General features: G+C 43.1%; 1 protein-coding gene across 1 annotated transcript in view; it reads right to left on the reverse strand.

The window, feature by feature from the left end:
* Positions 1-25965, reverse strand: part of LOC138198706 (zinc finger protein GLIS1) — a 70935-nt gene that overhangs the window by 6656 nt on the left and 38314 nt on the right. Inside the window, exons 5-8 of the mRNA XM_069150286.1 lie at positions 14862-15023; positions 12123-12233; positions 8165-8306; positions 4999-5173 (exon numbers count right to left, since the gene is read on the reverse strand). Coding sequence (XP_069006387.1) covers positions 4999-5173; positions 8165-8306; positions 12123-12233; positions 14862-15023 — 590 coding nt within the window. The remainder of the gene's footprint in view (positions 1-4998; positions 5174-8164; positions 8307-12122; positions 12234-14861; positions 15024-25965) is intronic.

The raw sequence follows: 25965 nt of genomic DNA on the forward strand, positions 1-25965 counted from the left end.
AAGAGGGGGACTTTCCAAAAGCCGAGGTCGGCAGAATTAACAAATCAATACGAACTAAAAATTGAGGTGACAGGACTGTTGACTTTGGGGAGAAACAGCTGGTTGGAGAAAGTATTTGCTCTGACTGCCTTTTTTACCCGCCATAGTAAAATCATCGCCGTCACCATTTTCCACGTTGAGCGCGCACCGTACACGGCCTGCACCTGACTTCGGTGTCCCGGACCGAAGATGCTCGTGCGGCACCTCGTGTTTCGGTCCGGTCCAAGGAGAACTCGGCTAATCCATGTGTTGGCACAGGCCCAGTGCGTGGCCATGTGTTCCTGCAGAGAGCAACGTTCCCCCCGGGGAGCTGCTGTCAGCACAAACTCAGGAAACAGTTATACTGTTCATATTTTTTACAAGCTGCCTCTATGTGCAGCTAAAGTGAATCATAAGCTAATCACTGCCAGCTGCCCCCGGCCCCGCTCGCGCTAAGTCCCCAGCTTGCTAGCTGCTCAAGCTCAAGGTATGAAGGGAATCTTTCATATGCCCACATTAATCTCCCCCCCTCTCCCCCCCCACCCCCCTGAAATTCATCTTCACGGACCATCCTGCTATCCGCCGCCTTTTCCAGCCGGGTCGCCCGCTCCTGTCCCGCTGTAACGAGAACGAGATTCGACCACTGACTCGATGACTTCTGGAGGTGGAGTCGGGCGGGACGGGACGGGGGGGGGGGGGGGGGGGGGGGGGTCGAGGTGAAGGCGATCGGATCGACAGACGCGATTTTACGGATACAGAGAAGGGCGAGAGGTTAGAAAGCGTGTACAGATCATTTGAAATTCTCTTGTGCTGCTTTGAACTTTGACCTGTACTGCAAAAAGCGAGTGTAAAAAAAAAAAAAAAAAATAGATGTCAGGAGAGGTTATTTATAGGGCTGAGAAGCTAAATGGTTTCTGTGACCTCACCCTTTACTCACTTCAGTGACTTTAACTTCAGCGGCCCGGTGTAGTTTTTTTTTTTTTTTTTTTTGGGGAGTAATACTTTAAAGGTGATGTCACTGGGAATGAGAGTGAAGTTGGTGATTAAACTCTGGCTTTTTTGAAATGCCGCGAGAACGTCGGCGGGACAACCGACCCCGGACCGTTTGAAGCCGCGCGGGTCCAGACCAAAAATGACCGGTCCTCGGGTGTGTGGGCCTCGATTGTCCAGGAACGTTGCAGCTTGACCCATTAGAAGGAAGCTCACCAAGAAGTCTTGGCTCTCTGGAAAGAAACGTGAGGATTCGCGAACAGAGCTGCTCTGCTCCTCGTTCGTCTTCCTTCACCTGCAGCTAACTGTCCCACCAGGGAGCAGGGATCAGACCCCCCTCCCCCCCCCCCCCCACCCACCCCCCATGTTCCCGCCCCACCCCCCACCTCCCCCCACCAGCCCTCCTTTAGCCGACCATTAAGCCCCTCTGATGGATGACAGTTGCTTCTTTGGCGCACATCGGTGGGAACGCTTCTGTTTCTGGTTAGCAAACTAAAACAAGCGCTCGAGAGGCAGACAACAGCATCCTGGCTAAAGTGAAGCTAAAGCTGAGCCGGCCCTGCAGGCCCCAGTGTGAAGAGCCCCAGCCAGGACTCTGGATGTTTCTGAGGCTCCGAGAGCTCTCTGCTAGTCCCGTAAAACACAACCGCCCCAAACACAAAGGATCCATATTTAATCACCATCCTCCTCTTGAGGGATTTTTTTTTTTACAGTAAATCATCTGAACCTTTTACTCCCGAGTTAACCGTTTGTGTTGACGGGTTAATTGAAGAGTACACATTATCGACCGAGCGCCACAGGATGAGCGACTGACCGCATGCTGCCATGAGCGACTACCTCAAAAATGTTTTTGTTTGGGGCTGTGAGATGTGACACTCGTTTTCTGGATCACCGGAGAAAGATAATGGCCGGAGGACAGCGAGTGTAGAGTTACGAGCCGTGAACGTCCCCCTTCAGTGCAGGGACTCTTAATGCAGCTCTGTGCCGTCTCTGCTGCCGCTCTAATTCAATTAGCCTGCGTCAATCACTGCCGAGGTATCAAACCACCTCGGACCAATATTTGCAGAGGGGCTCTAACATCAATACGCAGGTGAAGGCAGTTGCCTGCCCCCCCTCCGCAATTATATAACCACATATGGCCGAAGCAGTGAATGACAACATTTACCACCCATCTCTCTGTGAGCACAGGCCGCCATGGTCGAACAGCCATCTCTATGAGAGAGGCCCTACACACACACACACACACGCACGCACGCACACACACACACACACGCACACACGTGCGCACACACACACACACACACACGCGCACGCTCGTGCCACAGCGATTGCCAAATGTATTTGAACTGGCATATCTTAATATTAGCTTCAGAAAAATGACACTGGTATTTACAAAGTAAAAGGGGTCTAAATGGCCCATTTGAGCCAGAGTAAACACATTTAGCTATGAGGTCAGAGGCTGCCACACCAGAGGCAGGTTAGTTTGATAATTTTGTCAAAATGTTTAATGTCCTGCTAAACCGTTTGGGAAAAACAAGTGCGGCGCTGCTATTGACTTTGGCAGCCGCCTGTATACTCAAGGCTTTAAACATGTAAATCAAATGCTCCATCTTCAGGCAAATCTAAGTCGACGTTTCATGCTCGGCTAGTTGCGCGTCTGTGCCACAACTCACTTTTTCACTCCTCGCCCCGCCCTCCGTCTTTACTGCGTGATGAACAGCGCTACAGTATGTGTATGTGTGGTGTGTATTCGTGACTGCTTACGGGTCAAACATCTTGATTTGATGAAATCTGTAAATTTGGAAATTGCTGTAATTTTAATGCAGTGTTGTCATCACGTCACAAGTATGCGAGAGCTTACGGTGGGACATACGCGAAGAAGGGAAAGGAGACACACACACACACACACGCACGCGCACACACACAATGATCAGATGTTCCTCATCAAGCACCTAAAGGAACACAGCCATGTCTCAAATCCAATATGTCACCCCGCCTGTGTAACTGAGTATTGCCCTTCCTCAGGTCCTTTTCACTTCCAATGCCTGTCCTCGCACTGGTAATTGTGCATGCTGCTGAGAAAAGAGGCACAGAAACCGCAAGGTAATTTCGACAGCGTTCTCCTTCTGCCTTCTCGAGGCTTGAAACAACACACCGCCTTCCACATGCTTCCACACCGCCCGACTTTCCCTGCGCAGCGCTCCGACGTTTACATCCAGAGGGTTTCGCCGCGCCGGCCCGCAGCGCTGTTTGCGCCGGTGGTCTGCTGTGCCTCACACTCCAATCACATGCAATCATGAGAGTTTCCTGGACAGCTACATGTAAACTCACACACGAGTACGAATGTATGCGCAGCTCTTAAAGAAAGACATCAAACCTCATTCTGTTCTGTGCCTGCGTTGTATATACTCCTGTTAAAGTGCATATACACACACGGACACCCCGAGCGCAGACCACGGAGTTAAAAGAAAGCTTGTTTATGTAACACAATCACTCTTGTAACACAGAGTTTATGATGCTTGATTCCATCTACTCTTTCTCAATGTTATTAAACTGTAAAAGACTGTTTTCCTTCTCTACCTCCCCGGTTTTAGACACATTGTTTTGTACAGTACACACTGTGCCTCCTGACGACACCCGGGCTCTCGCTGGGGAAATCAATGGCACTAATAGGAAACATGCTGCGCCTCACGCAGACACGGAGGAACAACACAGATACATGCAAAGAGCTGTCCATCCCTGCTTACGTATCCTTGAGCAAAGCAGGAGTCGCAGGATTTCTATGTAGTCTTTTAAATTATCAGTAAGAGGCAGATTTGTAAAGACATGTTTCAATACAGTTAATGAATGAATTCCCGTGACAGTCCGCTAAATAAAAACATATTCCTCTTTGCAAAAGATGTAGCAACACTGGTGTAATTACTAAATAATCCTAATTGTCTTCAGTTTTATTGCCTTTTCTTAAGAAAAAAAAAGTATCTCCAGATGTACTTATTGACGCAATTATCTGAAAGATGCTTCATGTTTTGAGATGGTTTAATTAATGCAGTTAGTTTGTATTTGTTGTATGTTTGATCAACAGCAGTGGACGATGGTCCTGAGCCATAGGAGTTTGAGCAATAGGAATTGTTTGGCGAGGTTTTCTGTTTTTAGAGAGTGTGTTGAGGGTAAAACAGCTGACAACATAAAAAGATGATACTATCACACTGCTTTGATAGTTCGCTGTCATTAAAGTGTGAATCCCATCTGCCCGAAACAGAGCTGCTGATGCGTCACGTTGACCGCGTGGTGACCAGCACTGCCCCTCGTCTCATGAGGGCCGTCTTGGGGGGTGGGGGTTGAGAAGTTGATTTTGTTTTCCAGTGAGGTGGCCAAAATGGGTTTGTCAGCAGGGCCGCGAGGCTTAACCTAAGATGATCTAAGAGGGTTCGGCCTGGATTCACGATGATAAATAGGTGAAAAACAGCGGAGGCACAGGGTGAACAGTGTGATTATAATATCAGGGTAGGGCGTAACACGTGAAGACAGTTCACACTTCACTAAGTGTTACTGACCTTTGTGAGGATACGGACACACACAGAGAAACGGACACACATGTTGGAACATTGTTTGTTTCTGGTTTATGATTTGAGACGGAGTTTGTTCACCTTTCTGTTAAATGTTTCTGTTAACATTAACTATAAAAGGTTGACTGCATCAGACTGTGATGTGACATTTCTTCTCATAAATGTGGTTTCAGTACGAGTTGGAGAACAGTCCGTTTTGTTTATGTGACAGGACTGGGTCAAAGCCTTACATGATTGTTTGTAGATTTTCCACACATTAATCACGTTTGCTGCACTTTCACCAGATTTATGGTTTTATTTCCCACCCTGCTGACACATTTATAATTTTCCCACCCTTTGCAGTGACCCACACCATCAGATTGAGTATGACAAATCTCTGTTTCGAACACATCTGCAGTTTGTTACACGTCCACGGAGGACTCACCCGTCTCTCGTGCCGTCCATGGCAGCCAGCGGGGACAGATGATGGGGGCTGCCGAGGTCACGGTCCAGTCGGTGCTGTCGGGAGGGAAGGTCGGTGGCGGAGGCAGGGTTGGGGGCGGGGGAGAGCAGTTCCACTGGGGCGCTGTGATGGGGGGTGCTGGAGCCAGCGTACAGGCCTGAAAGACAAACAAAGCTAATTCAGTAAACGTGCCAAATATACTCGAGGCCCCACGCTCCATCTCCCCTTTGAGCAAATTAGAAGCTATTTCATGGCAACAGGATTTTGTTTTGACAACCTTCATCCAATCAGAGAGCTTTGTAAAATAAAATGCTCCGTGTTTGCGCTGTTTGTAATTTGGGGTACATTGTTTGTGCTGCCACGGGGATTGGCCTTGTTTGTCCTTTGAGCTATTTTCTCTTATTACACAATAATAAACTAACACGTTACATGTGTTTGGGCCGTGTCTTTGAACAGTAGGGCATTTGAAAGGAGGAATAAGGTTACCATTATATAATGAGGAAAAGTGCTGTAGAGAAGAACGTTATAATTTGTTGACTCTGCTCCAAAGGGTCTTTCACTTTTTGATCATTTCAAAATGATAGTTGATCGACATGTTGTTGACGCAGTGTTCTGTGGGGAGGCCATTATTTTCTACTCATGCTATCTGCCTGTCGCCAACTTTTTCTACTGTTTCAAGCTGCAAATGACTTCTAAATACTGAACCATTTACTTATTCAAAATGCCCTGCAAACTAGTAACTGCAACTGCAATAATTGTCACTATTTTTTTATTCATATATTTTTGGTGGAAATGCATTTGAGTTCTCAAAGCTCAAGGTGACATCTTGAAAATGCAGCAGTTTAAACTCCAAAGGTGTTTATTTTAAAACGCCACAAGGATAAATCGGAGACAAGAAGTGAATCTTAACATTTGATAAGTTGGCTGTTTTGCATTTTCCCAAAGAGTCCTGTTCATTTCTTCCCTCCGTGCGCATTTATTTACTGGCCTTTGGAGATCTATTTGGACTTTTCACTCTACAAATCTGCTGCAATGTTTCTAACCTTTCAAACATTACAATTTTCCAGCCGTTTAATTCCATCAACATTTAAAAATGTTGCTCCAGAGGGAAAGACTGCTTCTGGTCAAGAACTTGTAGACTCCAAGTCTTGTTAGGAAAGACTAAATTTGATCTCCTCTTCCTCTCCAAGCACAGTAAATTTCCTGTTTCCATCTTCTGTTCTGTCTATCAGCTGATTTCTTTCCCAGCATCCACGAGAAGAGAAGCGCACTGACTGTCTGGAGCAGTTAACCCGCGACGAGAGCAGAAGACAGGGGCAGATTTAAGGAAAAGATTGGTGCTCCTGGTTTTGCAGTTTCAAGACCCAGCTGTTCTCAAGTGGAAGCATGCCGAGGCACGATCTGACAGCACTCTGAAATGGTTACAAGCTTGATTCATTACCCCCAAATCATCAATCACAGACCTTAAATGTTTTCCCCTTTAGCCTCAACATCTGCTACCACACCGGCAAAACAGTCGACAAATAATGGCTGTGATTGCCTCAATTTCATCGTGAGTTCCTTGTGGAGGGGGACGGGGAGGATTTGATGTTCCTTCTTTTAGAGTTAGTGGCAGATTATGTTCTGAAGATGTTGTGGGTTGGCTGTGAAAAGCTTCTGGTTGAATTCATGAGAGGTATATTAGCCACTCGGCACAACAGCAGGAGCATGTGAACCTCTGTTCTAAAACTATGATGAGTCCTTCCGCTGGTTAATCAGGGAACACTCTAATTACACTCCATAAAACAGAGGCGGTTTTCTCGTAAGTCTTGCTGCAAAAATGTGAATAAGCGCAGCGAACAGGAAAACGGGTTTAGCTCTGACTGGAAGCATGACTCATTTTCTGCTCCACAAGTGTTAATGATGGGATGGCTGCCCAATTTGCCCCACTTCTTGCATGCATCCTATTGGCCCAAGAACAAAGTCAAACTCATGTAAATAGACATCCTGAATGCCAACCTGCGACCTTTTTGCTAGCCTTGAATAACACTGCATCCTGTGAGCTCCTTGGGGGCTTTAAACCATTTAAAACAAGAGCGCAAGCAGCATCCACTCAGAAGCAGAGGGAGGCAGAGGGTAAAAAGCCAAGACACGGAGAGCCAGTTCTGCATTCAAAGACAAGTTGAGCGTTTACAGTCGTCAACGGTGCGCAGAGTTCCAGCAACAATAACAGAGAGCAACGGGGAGCCTGGATGGGGTACAGGCAGAAAACAAGGACAGATGTGTCCATAAACGGAGGAATCTGCGGGGCATCTCTCTTGTCTTTAAGACTGTTCTAATCCATTTATCGCTCTCTGGTTCCCAATCCGGTGCGGTGCTGACTTTTAGCGATGGTCAACTTCATCAATTAGAAAAGTGGAAGTTTTAAAGGCCACCTGTGAAGAATAAAGCTTTCCAAGTGCAGCTGCTGCTAATGGTTTTTGCAGGCTTTGCGTGACAAGACGACAGGTTAACGTGACATAGTTATGGGATACAAACCAAACAAACAAAAGCTGGAGGTTGTAACATTTCCTTCTTAAACTTAAATAACCAAGTATGTTCTAACGTCCTAAATGTTGATATAAAATGCGCGCGAGCAATTTAACATAAACTATGTGGTGTAAGTTATTTATGTTTGACCGAAGACACTGAGTATGATTTTCACTGCCTCAGAGCACAAAATGACCACAATAAATCTGCAGGAATGTTGACATGGCTATTGATTGCCACCGATGACTCGGTGATTGCTTTGCCAGGTGCTGGGATTTCTGGCAGTCAGACATCACTTGTTGGCCCGCTCTCCTGTTTTGGAACAAATACTCCGTGGCCATTGGTGTTTTGGGACACGGCCAGTTTCATTTTCTGCAACCACACAGGATACTGCTACCGCTGGTGTCACACGATATGCGGTATTTCAAGCCACAAGCAACTGAGTAAGTGGTATAACTCGGTAAAATATATATTTGATCTTAATTTAAGCTGTAATTAGCTTCTATTCTGGCATGTTTGGTGACAATGTAACTATAGAGCTGAGTTGTTTTGGTGAAATACAGTAAGTATGAGATCACTTGAAGCGTTCATGTGGGAGGGACTTATACTATGGAGGTGTTGGCCAGCATCTTTTGTGCACCTGTGAAGATGTCTTGGCCCAGTGCAGGAGAACGACCATCTTTGCCGTTGTAGAGGTGCTGCGAGGAGGCGGAGCTCTGGAGGTGCTGCATGGACAGACAGTCACTCAGGACGTCTTGTTCCAGGTGAGGGCAGGGCCGGAGCTGAGAAGAACATGAAAAGATAAGAATAAACATGAAATGTTTACAATAAATGTTAAGTCATTTAAAGAGAACTCAACCTTAGACTAAAAACCCAGCTTCAGTTTTGTCAATTTGTGTTTTTTTGTGGTTCCTCTTTTTAAAAACGTGACAGTGACAATAATTTGAAACAGTCATCCAGCAAACAAGAATACACTGTCAGCTAAAGGAAACAACGGGGAAAGATAATATGTTCCTTTTTTTTTTGAGTCACGCTTTGGCCTGAGACATTATGAGTAAGTGATCGCTTTACCAACTGAGAGCCAATCTGAGATTGCTTCTGTTTCTCTCACTGCCAACAGTAATGGAGGCAACTGAAGACACATTTCAGCTGGACAGTCAATCACACGAAGAAACTTTAACCTGAGGAAGCTCGTGTCAGTTGGTGAAATGGGACATCTGCCTTCTGGATCAGTGCAACAGCTGACCTCTGTTGTACACGTCAGTGAATTTATCTGTAATGAGACATTACAGTTGGGGAGGTAGACATCAGGACTGTGCTAACAACCGCATCTTTCCTCTGCTCAGGAGATTCAGCTTCAAAGACCCTGAAAAGTCAGACCGAGACTGGGATAGTTCTACTGCTGATTATCTGATGTCGGCACAAAGACAAGGATTTTAAACCAGCGATGTGTAATGCAGAATGGCCAAAAAGAATTAACAGGCTGACTGGAGAAAAAGGGGAATCTCCCAAATTTCTGACAGGCATCTGCTTAGGCCCCTGTATCAGATGAGGATTAATGAAACTTTATCTGCTATGTACAGTTCACTTATTAGTCATTTATGCCTTTGTCTGGTTCCTTATTGTCAACTAATCTCATGAATCTGAACCAGCAATGACTAAACTAAACTGGTAACCTAATAATAACAAGTATTTCTTGTGTAGCAAAAACCTGATACAGCTGATTCCTCTGTGCTACACAGCTCAGTTGTTGTCCAACATATCACAATGTTGCACCGTGTGATATGCTCCTTCAGTATGATAAACAAATAACGTCGGTGAGGTTAGCGGCTAACTTCACCAACATTATTAGGTTTGTTGGGCAAAATGGCCATAACATTTTGTAATTTAAAACTATTTTGATCAGGTGTCGGGGCATATTCTGTTACATCCTTTACTCTTCAGTCTAAATGGGTCACTTAAGCCACAAAGCTAGCCATTAATTACATACCTTTTCCATTGCCAGTACTGGCTCAACTCTACTCACTATTTTTGTTTTCCACAGGGCAAACGTTGTGAATAGTGCCTGGTGTCATTTTTGATATCCCCTCCATCGAGGTTCCAAGTGAGCTAAGCTGATACTAAAGGGTGACATGAAAACCCTGCAGACCAGTGACGGGTCAGAGACACGGGACGTCCTGCTCTGATGTAATATTTTCCAAACTTTTTTTTTTTCCTCTGGCTGCCTTCAGCCTCATCTGAAATTTGTCTCATACATACCGAGAATCAAGAACAGTATCCGAAGCATTTCCTACACTGTTTGTGTGTCTGTCGCACATCGTGGTAGTTTCATGTGGCGTCGCTATAGCAACAATGCCACATTGAGGGGGGTACCTTTCGCACTGGAAGACAAAATATCTGGTACCAAAGGCGAGTAGCGGTGGTACAGGCAGTGGAAGAGGGGCTTTTGACAGTTTGCTACTTAACAGTTAAATGTGTGTTTTGCAGAACTATTCTCTATGTAAAAAAAAAATTGTGCAATGCAAAATTTTTTAATTGATCACTTGTAATTGTTTTAATTGTTTCCCTGTGTTCAGAGAACATGTATTCAGTTTAATTTAGGGATATGAATATCTTGGCTGATATTGAACTTAAGAACAGCAGTTAAAACTTAGAATCAGTTAAATCTAATATGTGAGTTAATTATATCAGAAAATCACAAATTTGTCATCAGGCTGTGATAGTAACGATACTGACTTACACATATTTTTCAGTGGAGTGTATAATAGTAAAATGTGATAACTTTATGAGGCATAAAAACCTGGCAGTGTTGCATTGATTTATTTGAATCAGAAAGTAAAGTGTATCTTTTCAAGACACTGCTCTGTTTACTGATGACAATGTCGTCCACAAAACTTTTTTATCCATCATCTTTCAGACCCTTTCAATTTGTCTGTCAGTCCATCCATCTGCAAATCCACCCTTTATTATTCCATAATAATCAATTCCACATTTTTGAAGTTGTAATTGGTCTGACATCTACGCCACCCTCTTATTATTCCCACAGAGTTCATCGAGAGCAATGAGCCAAGTGGATAGATAGTTTTATCAGTGATTTACATCTTTTATGACCTTCGGCCTTTCTGGCCCCTGAAATCACAAGTGATTTTACTTTTTAACATGATTATGCTGAACAGGTTTACAGCTGGCCACATCGACGTTTTGATTTCATTCGTAGATACTGTATAATAGTAAATGTGTGCGTGTCTTCCTTCATGCAAGTGCCTTGCAAAGCATTCATCACATGTAATTGGGGCTCTGTTTTCTCCACAGCGTCACTCTAACATTTTTTTTTTTTTATTCTGGGACAACTCCAAGAGTGGAGTAAGAGCGTTTGTTTGACATTTGTCCATAACATCTGGCCATTGGGGTATTCCGCACTACAGCTTATTAACAATGCTACAAGCACACATGTGTTTCCCTTTACGACGCTAAGCAAAGGAACACATCATCCAGCCTGCCACTATCCAGCCCTTTCCACAACAATGAGCCCTTTCTCTCTCTTATTTACCCGCTTCCACTCAGGGAAAGAACAGGCTGTTGACCACGAGCATGATGAAATGTGGTCAAACCTGATCTATTGTTGGGGAAACGATTCTCAAAGATACCCCTCCACCCCACCCTCACAACCCCTCAATTAAACCAACTGGATGGCTCTGTGGATAATGCGCGACAGGACAGGACAGATTATATAATGGAGTCTGTTTGTAAAACTTGTTGCCCTAAGGTACAAAATATATCGACTTCTTACAGCTCATCAACATGAAGATAAACAGAAGCTTCGAGACAAGTTTAATGTAGAAGTAGTGTTCTAGTCTACACAGGCAAAGCCTCCTATACTTCAAGTTCAACTTAAATTTTGCTTGTTTTAATGCGATGCTCAAAAAATAAGAAAATAACACATGTCATGTGGTAACACGACAGAACTCTGATCCCTTTTTGGTAATGGACTATGTATAGTTGTTTTATTTACACTCTTAGGTGTAGTGCCAAGCGATGCTCTGACACTTTTTCTCCAAGTGAGGTAAAAATGTTTCACTTCTTGATCCGGTTAAAATGAATTTACATTTTCTAAGTGCGTGGAAATCCAATCATATCTAAAGCCTACAGTATGTCATGTGAGAGACTCAAGAAATGGTCAAAAGTTGTCATATTGCCATTTAAGGTGTATTGATTGACTCAAAGCCTCGTTTTCTTCTGCAACCTTTTTGCCATGTTTAATTCACACAAACTCCCCACTTCCTATATCTGTTTCAAAATAAAAGCCCTTCATTTCCTAACAAAGCTTTTACTGTGGAACAATTGTAGGAACGTTCTATGAATGAAATTGGACAAAAACACTTTAGATGACTAATCCAGAGCAATCGTTAAAAATAGCAGGATTATATTGTTGACTTTATCACATTATTGACTATTGTTTGTAAACTTGTCACTACAGTGCTTAAACAACCTTATAAATGAGCCACAACAATGCGTTCGTGCGTGTGTCAAAGGTGCGCTCCAATACTTCAACAAACGGCACTACACCCCTGCTAACACTCTAGCACAGAGTCTCTTACCTTTCTACGCACCTGTTGCTCTTTGGCCGAGTGGATCTTGACATGTTTGCGTAGAGAGCTGGGATCTGTGTAGCGCTTGGTGCAGCCGGAGATCTGACATGCATACGGTTTCTGTGAGGCGAGAGAAAATAGTTCACATCAGTACTCAGAGTGAAATGCATTCAATTTCCCTTTACTGTAAAAAAAAGATCAGGCACTGGACAGGGCAGAGCAGCTAAAGAAGATTCCCCGAAAAATGTGAAAGAGCAAAATTAAAAGGCAGTAAATATGAAAGTTAAGGTAAAGTTGAAGTCTTACCTTTCAGCTGAGAAAGACACAGAATGTGAAGTAAGAGGAAGTGCAGAAAATGGATGAAAAGGAAAGAGACAATCAGTTATAAACTATTTTAATACCAAAATATCTCTAAGATATGACAGAGTTGTGGTTTAATGGTCGTTCAGAATTTATAGCAGATTGGACAGTATTGTATTTCAATTGCAGTTGAATGTATCGGCTGGTCGACATATCGGTCAGGCTCTGATCTCTACAGCACGTCAGTGTGTGTGCTGACATATAGGCAAGCAGAACGAAGGTATTGTTAGATTAGTGTGACATAAATTTGTAAAATGATACACCGACACAGAGTTTCTTCATCAGTTCAAATTTTTCACATTAAAAAGTAACACGTAGAGTGTTGATCTTTTTTTTTTTTCTTTCCTTCTTCTGGAGTATAAATTGGCCATTAAAGTGTAACGGGATATACGTCTTTATTAGCTCTGCCTCCAAACCTCAACCTTGCTCTAAATAACCTATTGTTATTCCATGGCGCTAACGGCACCACTCATCTCCGCCATGTTTGTTTTGCTAAGCAACGTACACAATACAGCACAGAACCCCGAGTTAAAAATAAAGCAAATCCAGCACAACTTCAGAGTAGGATAAATATCATTAAAGCTTGAAAACGATTTTCCCCCAAAGTTTTTCTGGCAGGGCGGGCGCCTGGGCAGGCGCAGCGAGGGCCTGAGCAGAGTGTTAATGTGAAGCCATAAGCATCGGGGTCCCAGATTAGCTGTATCATTTAGCCTACTGTGGAAAGAGTGGGTGGTGGAACCAGAGATAGAATAACACAAGTGTGCATTCACATTTCTACTTAAACTCTGAATGATTTACTATCTCATGCAGCGAACGGATTGGTGGCCGGCCAATGCAGGAACACTGGGGAAAGTGGTGACATACCGGTGATATATTCTTTATAAAAATAAGCCAAAAATGACTCTGCTTTGCAGTTTAATTTGATATTTTTAGAGAAAGCAGTGAATGAATCTAGGGTGACCCTGTGCCACTATAGCTCTCTCCCTGTTCAGAATCACTGATGTGTTACTCTCTCCAGGTTTTTCATTACTTGCTCATATAGGCTGAATCCACCTTTCTGAACTGAGGGAATGGAAAGAAGGAGAAAGAAAATTGAGGATTTCTTCTCACACCACCAAATAAAGAGAAAGTCACTATAACAAACCGACTACTGCCGTATAACTTAAGAACAACCTGTTTATTATTTCAATGCTCACTAGATATATTTTGAGAAAAAAATAATTCTGCATTGTTATAAAATAAAGTAAATAAATCTATCTGTGGTTATTATTCAGAGGTTTTTGTCTCTCTGAGAGATGTATATATGATACCTGTCCAATTTCTTCCTCTTTTTGTTCGAAATGAGGGTTGCATGTTATTCAGATTGTAAAGCAATTTTGTGGCACATAAATAAAAATGCTTTCACTTGGAAATGACTCCATGGCAACAAAAACCTTTTACTCTAAATCTGGATTCATATAAAGACCTGCTTTACGTGTGGGTTTAATGTCATCTTTTAAGACTTGTTTAAAGAACTACTCAATATATTTTTTTGGTCTGTCTGGTTTAAAGCAGGTGAGAGCATCAGTTTCATTGATTTTGAAGTGTTTAACATTATCAGATCATGTTTAGGTTTTAGTAGTGCGACAAAAAGTTCAAATTATTTTCTTAAGAGGAGAAAAGTGAAAAGTTCCTTTGAATAACAGAGGAAACAAATATCCCGACTTACTCAAGTACATAATTTGAGCAAAGCAACTTATTAACTCTCTAGCTGTGTTGGCATGAGGCTGGTGATAAAGTGGGTGGTAAATTGGTGGAGTTACTGAGACATGACGAGTGGCAGCGATGGCTGACTCAACCTTTCCTTCCCGTTCCGCAGGTCAGAGAAACAGGCAAAGCTCTGTCTGAGCTCGCAGCCCCAATCCAAGTCCGTTATGGCGCAAGCTGTGACTTGGCCTAATGACACTGATCGTTTAATGATCTGTGGCGTGTCACTGCGAGAGTAAAGAGGGTGAGAACGCCACAAGGCTCGCTCACTGACTGACAGCAAATTAAAGTCTAACACTGTCAAGATGTGGAAATAGGCATCGACGCTTGGACGGCAATGCAGTTTTTAATATTGTATGAGCAAGCAAGAGGTACAGTATGAGCACACACCAGACACGCACACTCACACTTAAGCTGAGGGGAATTTAAATGTAAATTTCGTAATTATGCATATAATCCTTGAATGCACTTAACAGAAAGTAAATGTAGCCTGCATGTGACATACAATGTGTAATCATTTATAGTTCATAATGTTATGCAGCAACACTCCGACTATTTTAAATGTTGGCCCTGGACTGGTTAAACATGAATCCACTGTGATGAAACATTGGGAGACGAGAGAGCAGAGACTTCGCTTCTGACCGTATCCAGGTGCGTGCGCTGATGCTTGGCTCGGTCGCTGGAGTTGCTGAAAGCTTTCTGGCAGCCAGGGTGCTGGCACAGGTACGGCTTCTCTCCTGTGTGGCTCCTCAGGTGGATCTTCAGGTTCTCCAGGCGAGAGAACGCTTTGTTACAGCCCTCGAACTGTGGAGGAGAGAAGACGGCACACACGGATTACAAAGACGGCCACACTCGGGCAGGTACGCCCAGGACCACACAGGAAGATAAACCAACGCCCATGTACATGCACACACAAGAAAAGAAATCAGTCAGTGTGAAGCTGGTCAATTTTGGTTATATGTGGGTTATGTATACGTGCGTGTGTGTGTGACTCAGGAATAACTTGTCCCACTCTTTCCCTCAGTCCCATAATCCCTTGCACAGATGGAGCTTACGCTCCATCACGTATTCACTATTGAAGAGAAAAAAGAAATGCTTAAGATCATGGGTGGTATGATCGTGAGCATTTTTTCTTGAATTACACTGCCAATCCAAGGACTTTTGTTCAAACCACATCGACTTAAAAACCAGCAGCACGTGTGATGGTACACCTGTCTCAAGGCTGCCATCTTAATAGCAGTGGAGTGTGTACAGCAGCGGTTAATGGGCTGTAATGCATAGCATGAGATAAGTGCTCTGCTGTGCATAGGGCATTAGACTGACAAGTGACAGTGACTGTAAACAAGCTCATATTCGACCCAGCTTGGCTCATTTGATCCCAACCACTCAGCCAATGAACACCACAGATTTGTTAACATGTGAATGATTCATGAGGCTTCTCGCATATCCGCTTCTGCTCTTAAGCAGAAAACCTGGCTGATTGGTGGACGAGGCAGTCCCCGTCAGGACCCCCTACAGGTTCTGCTGTGTAAAGAGTCACAATGTTTGTACAGCAGTATGGGAAGCCCAGTTCACTGTTACTTATATCTACTTAATCCCACAGGTATTCAGCATCGCCGTGATACTGAGACCTGAGAGGAGCTTGATTCAGAGCTCCTCATCTGTACAGTCACTTGTCTGTCACCCTATGAGGGCTTTATTCATATTGTGTGAAAAACATAAAGTTCAAAACAATGACAGGGAGCCAGTAAAGCATTCAGTATGATCAAAATATGACTTTAAACTTTGACGTTTTACTTAAAATATCACACGGTATTTTGCGAGGAACAGTTCTTTACTTCAAACCAATTTTTTCAAACGCTAAGCTCATCTCAGTACAAATAAAACTAAAACCTGTTGCGGAGGCTCTGCGGCCTCTACTGTCCATTGTACCCTGACCTTTAGTGAAGCCTGCTGACAACAGGTCGGGTTACGGCTAAGGAGAGAGTGACACCATTCTTCTAATGGGCCTTCAACTACATCTCCGCTCAATACTCACCCCATGTCTCCTTCATTAACTCTCGCAGCACAGGCAGGGCCCTCTATTCACTGGGGCTCCATTTAATATAGGCGAAACCTAAGCCTGTCATGGTAGAGCCGTTTTGGGTGACCACGCTGATCTGTGGGTTTGTGCATGTGCCTGTATGACCCGGTAAGAGAGTGATAATCTGCCCAATTATGGCTTCACAACGCACGGCTCCTCATGAAGTTTGTAAGACCTTTGAGCCAATGAGTTTAGAAACAAAAGCTTCTTTTCACAGTGGACAGAGATGCTATTTTTCTAAACAATTTTTTTTTTTAGAAAGTTTGTAAAGTTGATTCTACTGAAAACAAACCTGGGCAAACATGAATGTGCCAAAACATAAGATGCGGGTTAATCAATTCCTCCTAACTAGAGAACTAAGCTTGAAAGTTAGAGCCAATATGCAAGACTTTTGGTAACAAGACCTTTTTTGATATTTCACTTTCAGAAGTATAATCATGCTTTTTATAAAAGCATTTTTTTATTGTCATCAGCCAAACTTCCCCAAAGAAGCCGTATATGTGAGTATCTCAACACAGCCATCATGCAAGAAATCCAATTAATTAAACAGTCAAAAATTACCAAAATTATAATTTATAATTGTTCTATTTTCAATTACACGAGTTGCAAATCATCACAATCTGTTTTTTGTTTTTTTTACATTTTACTGAGGGCTCTGACTTTGTTGGAAATGGGGTTGCATTTATGGAGTCTGATTTGCACTTGTAAAGTATTTAGGTTTGATAAAGAGCCCTGTTTCCAGAGGTTCTTTAAAATGTGTACCCATCTAATGAGCTCTGATTGGATAATGGTATGGCTGTGGCGTGCTAAAGTTAGGACATGTTGCAAAGTGCCCACAAGAAATGCAGAAAATGTGATCCCAGATAAGATACACGACTGCTTGAGTAGACAGCAACGTACATTTGCAGTAAGGAAGACTGAACTGAAGGATGAGGAAAAATATCACCCACAATTCCTCAGCATTAAACAGACACAAGCTGTCCAGGGTTCGGCAAACAACCTTGGAAAACGTCTTTAAGAGTTCACATCGTACAGTGCTGTACAGCGGACACATATTATTGTTGAGTCATGCCAATCAAAGGTTCTGGATGGAAACGAGGGCAGCGGCAGCAACGGTGGGAAAGTTTAATAAAAATCTTAGTGCAGAGGAACATCCACACCGTCATGACAGACACGGTCTATGCTGACTGCTGAAACACGGCGCCAAGCTTTTGAGTTTGGAAAACAAACACGGCCATTATTGACGTGCCAAATGTGTGTATTTATGTATAAGGGAATAATCACTCTTTCATTGCTTTCTTTTCCGCAATACAAATTTGAGGCTAAATTATAGTTAGGGGTCCGTGGAGGAAACCTTGTTAATCGTGTAGAGCGTATTATTACTGCGGGAGACAGCCTGAGTAGGAGGTTTTCCTGCCTGCTGGGAAACCAATAGGCACTGCCATCTCGAGGCATGGATGTTACCCAGAAAGCCAGCATGAAAAACTTTATGCTAAAGTCAGATGTTTAAGTACGGCCAATCGGCTGCTTTAAATGACTTCTTTCAGTGAGTTCAGTGACTGTCAACTTCGTTTTGGATATTCGGGGCGTACGGTGGTATTCAAGTGAAACACAACTACTACTGAAGGGCGGTAAAGTGTTCATATTGGCATACGTGGTCTTTTTTGGACCAGTGGCAATTATACATCCAAATGTATGTATTTATATTCCCACTAGATTGACCCAAGTTAAAAATATAGAGACGATAAAAGCCTCTAAAATAATATATGCACATTAAGAAGCATATACTGAGTGTCAGTAGAGCCCTACATCGACCATGAGGAGTTGACTGAAATATAAATTGTAAAGAAAGTACACATAGGTTAAAGTGCATAAACAGAGAGATGTGGTGATTTTACCTTTGATGTTATCTATGAAAACACTTTAGACGGTGCTACTCACAATAATTGCTTTAAACATGTTTAGTTTTCCTCTCTGAAAACCTCCGTCTGGGGTAAACCAGCTGATCGCCGTACGAGGGGAGCGGCACTGGCAGCGTGGAGGGACCTGAGCTGTGCTTGACACCATCTCCCTCTTGAGTGAGGGGGGCTTAGTATAGCTCGGTAAACATTGGGGATGACAGCAGCGTCCTGACATGGCTGAAGGGGGCGAGAGTGGGTTGAAAGGGTGGACAGGCAGCTGATCACAACAGACAGATTATGGGCCAGCATGCAGACGAATGGCGGTGTGTCGCGCCTGAGGCCTTCATGGGAAATGACTCCTGACTGGCAGGGAAAAGGCCAAACAGTGTCAGAGCTAAAAGGCAGCAGTGTACGACTCTCCTCACACGCGGCGGCTCATTAGCAACCTGCTGGAGCTGCGGATGCCGGGAACAAACCGGCCGTTATGGACGAGTGATGGGGGAAATATGGCTGCTGACATGTAGAACAGAAATCTGATTACGAGCCTTAATGAATGGCGTAAGAAGAGAGATGCAGAGAGGTTCTTCTCTTGAAAAATAATATCAGACTGTGGTCCTTGCAGTCAAGGTTATCACCTACAGGAGTCATTTCTTCCCAAAGAATAAACTGCAGGATTTTCTCTCCTGACAGTCAAGCTTTCCTGGGTTGCTACAGATGTGAGGGAATCCTTTGATATCTCCTTCAGTGCTGATCTATCCCTCCGACCCTGGGCAGTAATTGTAGCTCAGGATTATATTCAACTGTCCGCCTGCTAACTAGCATGAAATTCACTATTACTCATGTGCAGAGGGCCCCCCCCCCCCATAAATGAAAACGTTTCTCAGAACCTAACAGCCACTAGTGCTTTTTCTTTTCTTTTTTTTTTGCAGTGATTAGTTTTATCTAATGCATCCGGGCTAATTTACTGCCGAGCCTGACAGACAGAGTGAAGGACAAAGAGTTTCGGTTGCGAATGAAAACAAGGACAAATAAACCATTTTATAAAGTGAAAATGCTCAAAAGCAGGTTATATAACATTATAAGTATAAAAAAAAAATTGGCTTGGGGAACGAGTTGATTTATCACAAGGTGTCTTTCTCTGCCCTGACCAACGAGGAAAACCACCAACACTTCAGGATCTGTTCAGAGGAGAGGCGGTGGAGCAGAGTGCCCCGGCTGCAGATGAGAGGAACATGTGCATTTAATCTGCCTGCTTCCAAATGCCCTGTGGCAACCACAGCAAAGAGCAGAAAAACGTAAATGGATGAAATTATATCCATATGATTCAACGAGACAGCTAAGGAGAGGCAGGTTTCTCATCGGGATACAAAATTAAACACAGCTTGGCTAAAACATTCGCATTACATAGTTTACACATATCATTTCCACTGCGAATCGGGACACTTTTAGCAGCCAGCCTCATCTGTTGTGAGTAGGGCTTTAATTAGAATCAAAGATAGCGGGGGAATTTTTTGTTGTTGTTTTGAATGAGAGAAATAAATTCCCTCACACTTGCTTTGCGTCTCCCTGACGCATCTTTTTTCCCCAGTTTCCTGTGCTTTGCCTAATTTTTAAGAAGCCTTGATTTATGAATGGCGAGATATGAGTAAACACAGCAAATGACTGAGAGGGAGGGAGTGTTGTCCAGATGCGAATGAACAAGAGAACAGAGCCAGAGCTCAGCCGATAAATTGGTGGGAGGAAGTAGTCATGTAAATGACTAAAGAAATTGTTCTTAACAGCCATTTTGCGCTCATGCCTGAATAGTTTTGGGGCCAGATTAAAAACTATGTGGATGGCACAACAGGAAGCATTCCTATGATGACTAAATGGGGCTGCTCACATAATGAGCCAGCCCAGCTGTTTTGTTCCTCTTGCAGGCTGTTTGCTGAAGATTGAGGAGGAAATGCAGTGATGGATCTGAAGCCCTGTTCCTGCGGTGGAGGGCCTGGCAGGGTGCGAGGCCAGGGCGCACAACAACACAGTGAGCTTTCATGGAAGCACTTAACCTGCCGCGATTCAGAGGCCTTCATTCAAATGTTAAGCAGCTCTGCAGCCCCTGCATCAGATTGGAGTGCTAAAATGTGATTTCCTTTAAAACCGGGCAGCCTAGGGTTTACTGGTTCATCAGGTTGAGGGGGAAAAAAATAAAAACAGGGTCAAAGAGATGAAGTGGACTGACAGGGAAAAGGATGCAGAGCTAGCAGAAAAACAAACCTAATTCCAACTGCATTGCACCAATGTATTTAATTTTTCTTCTGGGCGAAGACACAGGGTGTCAAGAAATCATTTTCACACATACGTATTTCAAACTCAACTGGAGGAACATGGGCCAGATGTGGAGTTAACATTGAAACAGACTATTTATAACAAACACTGGATCATATTTCTGATCGCGCCCATATCTCAGATGTTTGTATGCATCAAAACCAGAAGTCCAACAGCAGTTTGCAGAAGCAATTTCCTTTTCAAACACTCCTGGCCTCATTTACCTGTTAAAGAAATGACTTTTGGCATTCAAACACACTGGACAGTGCAGATCTCTATCCATCAATGTCCATATTAATGCAATAACCCCCAAATAGGAGAAGGATTTGGGGTGTTCACTTCCATGACATGATCCTCTGACCTCTCCAGTGAAAATCTTCTTAAAGAGCCATCCCACTTTGTCTCATGACAGCGTGTTTATGCTCACAGCAATCCTAACCACTTATAATGGCTAATTAGAGTGCAATACAAAGCTTCCCGGGCCACAACCATTAGTAACCATCATGGCATTAATTATAAACCCATTCACGAAATCTGAACCCACCATGAAAAAAGACAGACTCGGGGTTACGCAATGAAAATCCTAAACATGATCTGTGTTCCGAGCCGGCGCCGGGACTGATGTTACTGGCAGTCAATACAGGATCCTGTTTGACAGGCCCATGAGCTACAGCGTCCTCTGACACTCACGCTTCAGTCTATTCAGCACCTTTCACTCACACCTGCCTCCATTCTCACCCTCGCTTTCTCTGCCTGTCTCCCTGTTACCCCCTTCTGCCAATAAGCTCCTCTGGCTCTGCACTGAGGTTTTTATACAGTGCACTTCAATGTGCTCTATGTCTCCATTTTATATTGAGAGTATTGGGGAATGAGAGATGCCCATTCACCAAGAGCCAATAATGACAATAATGTTCAATTTAACAGATCCATTTTATCGCTCTTTTACTAGACTATGTATGGTGACTAGCCTGTGCTTTGAAGTGATGTTTTTAATGGATCATCATCATTTTCTCCTTCTTCAGTGACTTTACTGGAGTGACTAGCATATATGTTTTATATATTTTCTGTCCCTATTCAACACCATAACTCAGGAACAGAAGGGGAGATTCTGACCCTATTTCTCATGTGGTCAGATATTTAATTAGAGACAATAATCTCGAATGTCCACCTTGAAAGTGTGGTGATTGTTCCAATCTTCTGTGCTGTTGGGTTGAACATGTGTGTGAAGCATTGACATTTAGTAAAGCATTTAGAATTTGTGGCTTCTTTGCAGCAACATCCATATCGGAAGCATCGTCTAATGCTACACATTTGTGTTCAGAATCACAATTATTGGCCAAATTCCTTCAAAATCTTCACTACAAATATTTTATGACTCTGGACAGACATCGATGTAAACAGCATCTTGACTGGTTGGCGGAAGAATACAATCGCAAGGCTGTAATTCTACTTTTTCCAGTAAGAAATGTTTTGTGGCTTATTAAAAAAACAAAAACAAAGGATTCTTGGTCCGGTCACAGTAGCTTGTGCTACATCCATGTAAAGTCAAGTTTTGTTTCAATTTTATGTAAACAGGGTCCCTCTTCCCTGTCATGGTCCCTATTATTTCAGCTGATATGATGGATATCATTTTCAATCTTGCCTACTTTACTTTAAATCTTCGTTTGACGACTTGACATAATGAATACCAGGGTTGAAATGTTCCTCTGTCATACAGACTTGTTAAGTAAAGAAATAAAAGCTCTTCTCCCTTTCTGGCAAACTATTCGTTGTCCACACAATGGTAGAGTTGACACAGCTGTCTAAAGGCTCACGCCTACTGTAGCGCACACTGGCGACTCTATAACTCTGACGTGACAACAAATAAACATTGCAGAAACCCAGTGAGTTGCCAAGCCAAATACCTTGATGCCAGAAGTACTATAGCATTCAGACAGAAAACATACCAGCAAAATTAAACAATAGGTCAACATGGCACTCCGATCAACAGCAGCCCAAGGACTCGAACAGGGTGAAGGGGGAAGAGAATGCATTTATGCAACCCTCTGGAGGGGGACCAGACCACAAAGCCTTCTGGGTAAAAAAGAAATGTGGTGCAACTGCGATGCCATGGTGCCCCTAGATTTGTTCACTCCTCAGTGTGCCAAGGTTGTGTTCTTTTCTGCTCTCTGCGGGTTTCAGGGTCCAGTTTCTAGTTATGTGGATATGGCTGGTTCCAATATATCAGACTGTGCGAGACATTCAATGTGTCAAGTCGAATCACGGCTCAGGCGTTCTCAGCGAGCACATCACCCTTCATTCACATTTCAATAAATCAGTTGACCACATCTCAGTATATAGTTCTCTATTCATTTTAATAATTCAGCTAACACTTACACGCCTGTGTTCACTATCCTTTAGGAAAACACATTTATTTGAGCGTAAAACAACTCTCCATCCCTGAGCAATTACGACGCACTCAAGCAACCCACCAATGACAAAACTCCTGAAGTCCCACTATTCGTCAGTATTCTTCGGTAAACGTTTTCATATTCACAGAATATTCCCTTCAAATTTCTCATCATTCTTATGTTAGCCGTAATGTGACTCCAAGGCCTGGTACGTGCTGGCATCACACAGTTTTTGCCAGTTAGAGAGCAGGCACATTACACCATTTTTTCCCCCAAACACAATATTAATTTCCTGTCTGTACTTTAAATGATGCATGACCTAATCTAAATTTCTTGGCCTCTTTAAAAATTAAACTGGTGATAGTTGTGTTTTGTTTGCTTTGCTTCCGACGTGGCTGCAGCGCAGGCTGAATGATGGCTGCTTTGTGACGCTGCGAAAGACGGATTTTATGAGAAGCAGGTAGAACTTGTGGAAAAACAAAAGGATATGCTTCGACTTAAAGGTTTCTTACTTCCACTGTAATTCTGCTGGAATAACTCCACCAATCTGGTTCTAAAGCCCACATAAACCTTTTCACATTGATGTTAAACTAATTCCAAAGCTGAACAGATTGAACGTTAAACAGATGTTTTTAGAAGTGAACAGAAAGAGGGCTTCTTTCTGGAGATCATTGGGACGTAAAACTCTATGGGAGAGAGGTAAATCCTAGTTTAAATATCAGAGTCTTTGTGGTGCCAGTTCTGCTGGATCACACAATCGTAAAGTATGGTAATAAGAAACTGAATCATTTTGTGTCCTCATATGTCCCACTGAGAATAGTTTTGGTCCTCTTTCTCCCTCTTACTCTCCCAACCTTCCTCTCATTATCAATCACTGCAGTAAATGTGAATTTGGTATGGTTTCACTGTTTTGACATAGAGTTTGTGCCATTTAACACCACAATCCATACTTCAATATTCAACCTCGATCTTTCCATTTGGATCTCTCTTCACTCCTTCTCTCTCTGGAGGACATTTGAAAACACATCGAAGGTCTTGACCGTGTAAACACACACAGACACACATATAAAGTCTTGCCTTGGAAAGCTTGGTCGACCTGTATCAAAAACTTGAGCTCGCTCATGCCTCAAAAATGCCCTCAAGTCCGCATTCACTGCATACCAAATCACTTGTCAAGCATTATGGCTTGTGGTGAATTCTGGCCAGAAGTGTCGTTTTCGGGATGACATCAGTGGAGCTGGATTGCCCGTCTGGCTCCGTTTCTTTCAGCCTTCACTTCGTTACTCAAACATTCAAATTAAAGCCGGCACACTAACCACAGAACACCGCGGTGCATAATTCAGACTTGACACCGTAAACGTAAACATGTCTTTCGCTACATAATTTACCCATACGTCTCTTAATGTTTATTTTGTACGGTAGCAGCTCAGTTTCTCATATATATATATGAGCTTCAGGTCTAAGCTAGTCTGGTGTGGTGTGGCTGGGTGAAAGGATACCGTCGTCCCGGGGTTATGCTTCGGCCCTAAGGCTGAAGTAGTCCCGGTGTGTACAAATGTCCTTATTTGCTGCTCAGTGACCTATGCAACACAGACAAGTCAGCAAAAAACAAAAACAAACATCTGGATACACCAGGAGATTTACCCTCTGTTCACCACATACAAAGCTCACACACATTAGCGAGCGGCCGGTTTGGTGGGTATGTTTGCAGAGTGGCTGCTGTGGCACAAATGTGTCTGGTGCAAAACAAGGCCAGTGTGTGAATATGAGGAGTGGGAGAGGATGGTGGCCTCAGAGGAGAAAGAACCTGTTATGTCTTTGCTTCTTAAAATGCCACAAACTGAGGCTATAATTATCTGTTACACTGTCACACAGAAATGGTTATGCACACATAATGCACATGATCCGTGTCAGTAAACAGCCATAAAGCTCTACTACTGAGCACTAACAACCAGGGAAAGTTTGAAGTCCAGAAGGGAGCCGACGAGAGAGATCCCAACGCTCCTCACCATCCCTCCACCCTTTATGCTGCAAGAGCGGCGTTTGCATCCCTGCAACAGACCCCTGAACACGATGGAGACACCCCAAAAACACATCCCACCTCCATATCTCTCACGTATTAGTAAGCTGATCTGGCAGAGTAGAAGTTAAACTGATTATGGTTTTGGATGGGACACAATTATGACACAATCTCTGTGCAATGTATGACCAGCCGCGGCCCTGGGTCTTCAGGTTTCCGATACCAGAGTGTAATTAAATGTTGAGGAAATGAGGGAAACTCAAAATACTGCATTCCAGACAAATGCAATTAAAGTGTATCACATGTAGTAAATCCTGCATGCTTTGATACCTGGTTATGAGGTTGAAAGCAAAGTAGCTGACCTTCTGCAGCTTGGGTTCACTCTGGCCGTGTGCAAAAATTTCAATAAATACTCCACCGATCATGTCGCTTCTTATACTGATCTCCATTGTTGGCTGTATTCCTCAAAGCAACAATCACTCAAATATAACAATACAGTGAGAAAAAGAAATGCAGCCATCCATTTTACACGTTGTCATCCCAGCCACAGATGTCGACGATCACGGATGAAGAATCCACACAGGACAGATCAGTCATGAGATCTGCTCTACCAGATCAGACTGAAAAAAAAAGTCCTTCTTTACATGGGTGTCCATAATACATGTGCTTTATTGTCTAACCAAATGACAAACCCTAAGCTGTCAGCTGAATGTTAACATGCAAACATTTCTGTTGTAGCAAATTGTGATTTATGACTATGATTCAGTTGCACCAGCAGTTCCAGTTTTAGACATGACTGCTTGTGACACTTTTTAGTTGGCACAAATCAAACAGTAAGCTTTTATGCAAGAAATTAACATACTTTGTTCTTTTGTACCAAAAGTAAATAATATAAGTTGTGCGTCACTGGAGATAAAAAAAAAAAAAATAAAAAAAAAAAATAAAAACTGTCTTTGAGGCATCACTGGCCATTTCTATTCTGGAAACTTGACCAAGAAAAAGAAACATTTTCCTCCAAATACATGACTCAGCTGTGAAAAGATTT

The sequence above is a fragment of the Embiotoca jacksoni genome, unplaced genomic scaffold (assembly GCF_022577435.1).
Source record: "Embiotoca jacksoni isolate LCO1_2020_lvr unplaced genomic scaffold, fEmbJac1.0.p SCAF_16, whole genome shotgun sequence".
NCBI lineage: Eukaryota > Metazoa > Chordata > Actinopteri > Embiotocidae > Embiotoca > Embiotoca jacksoni.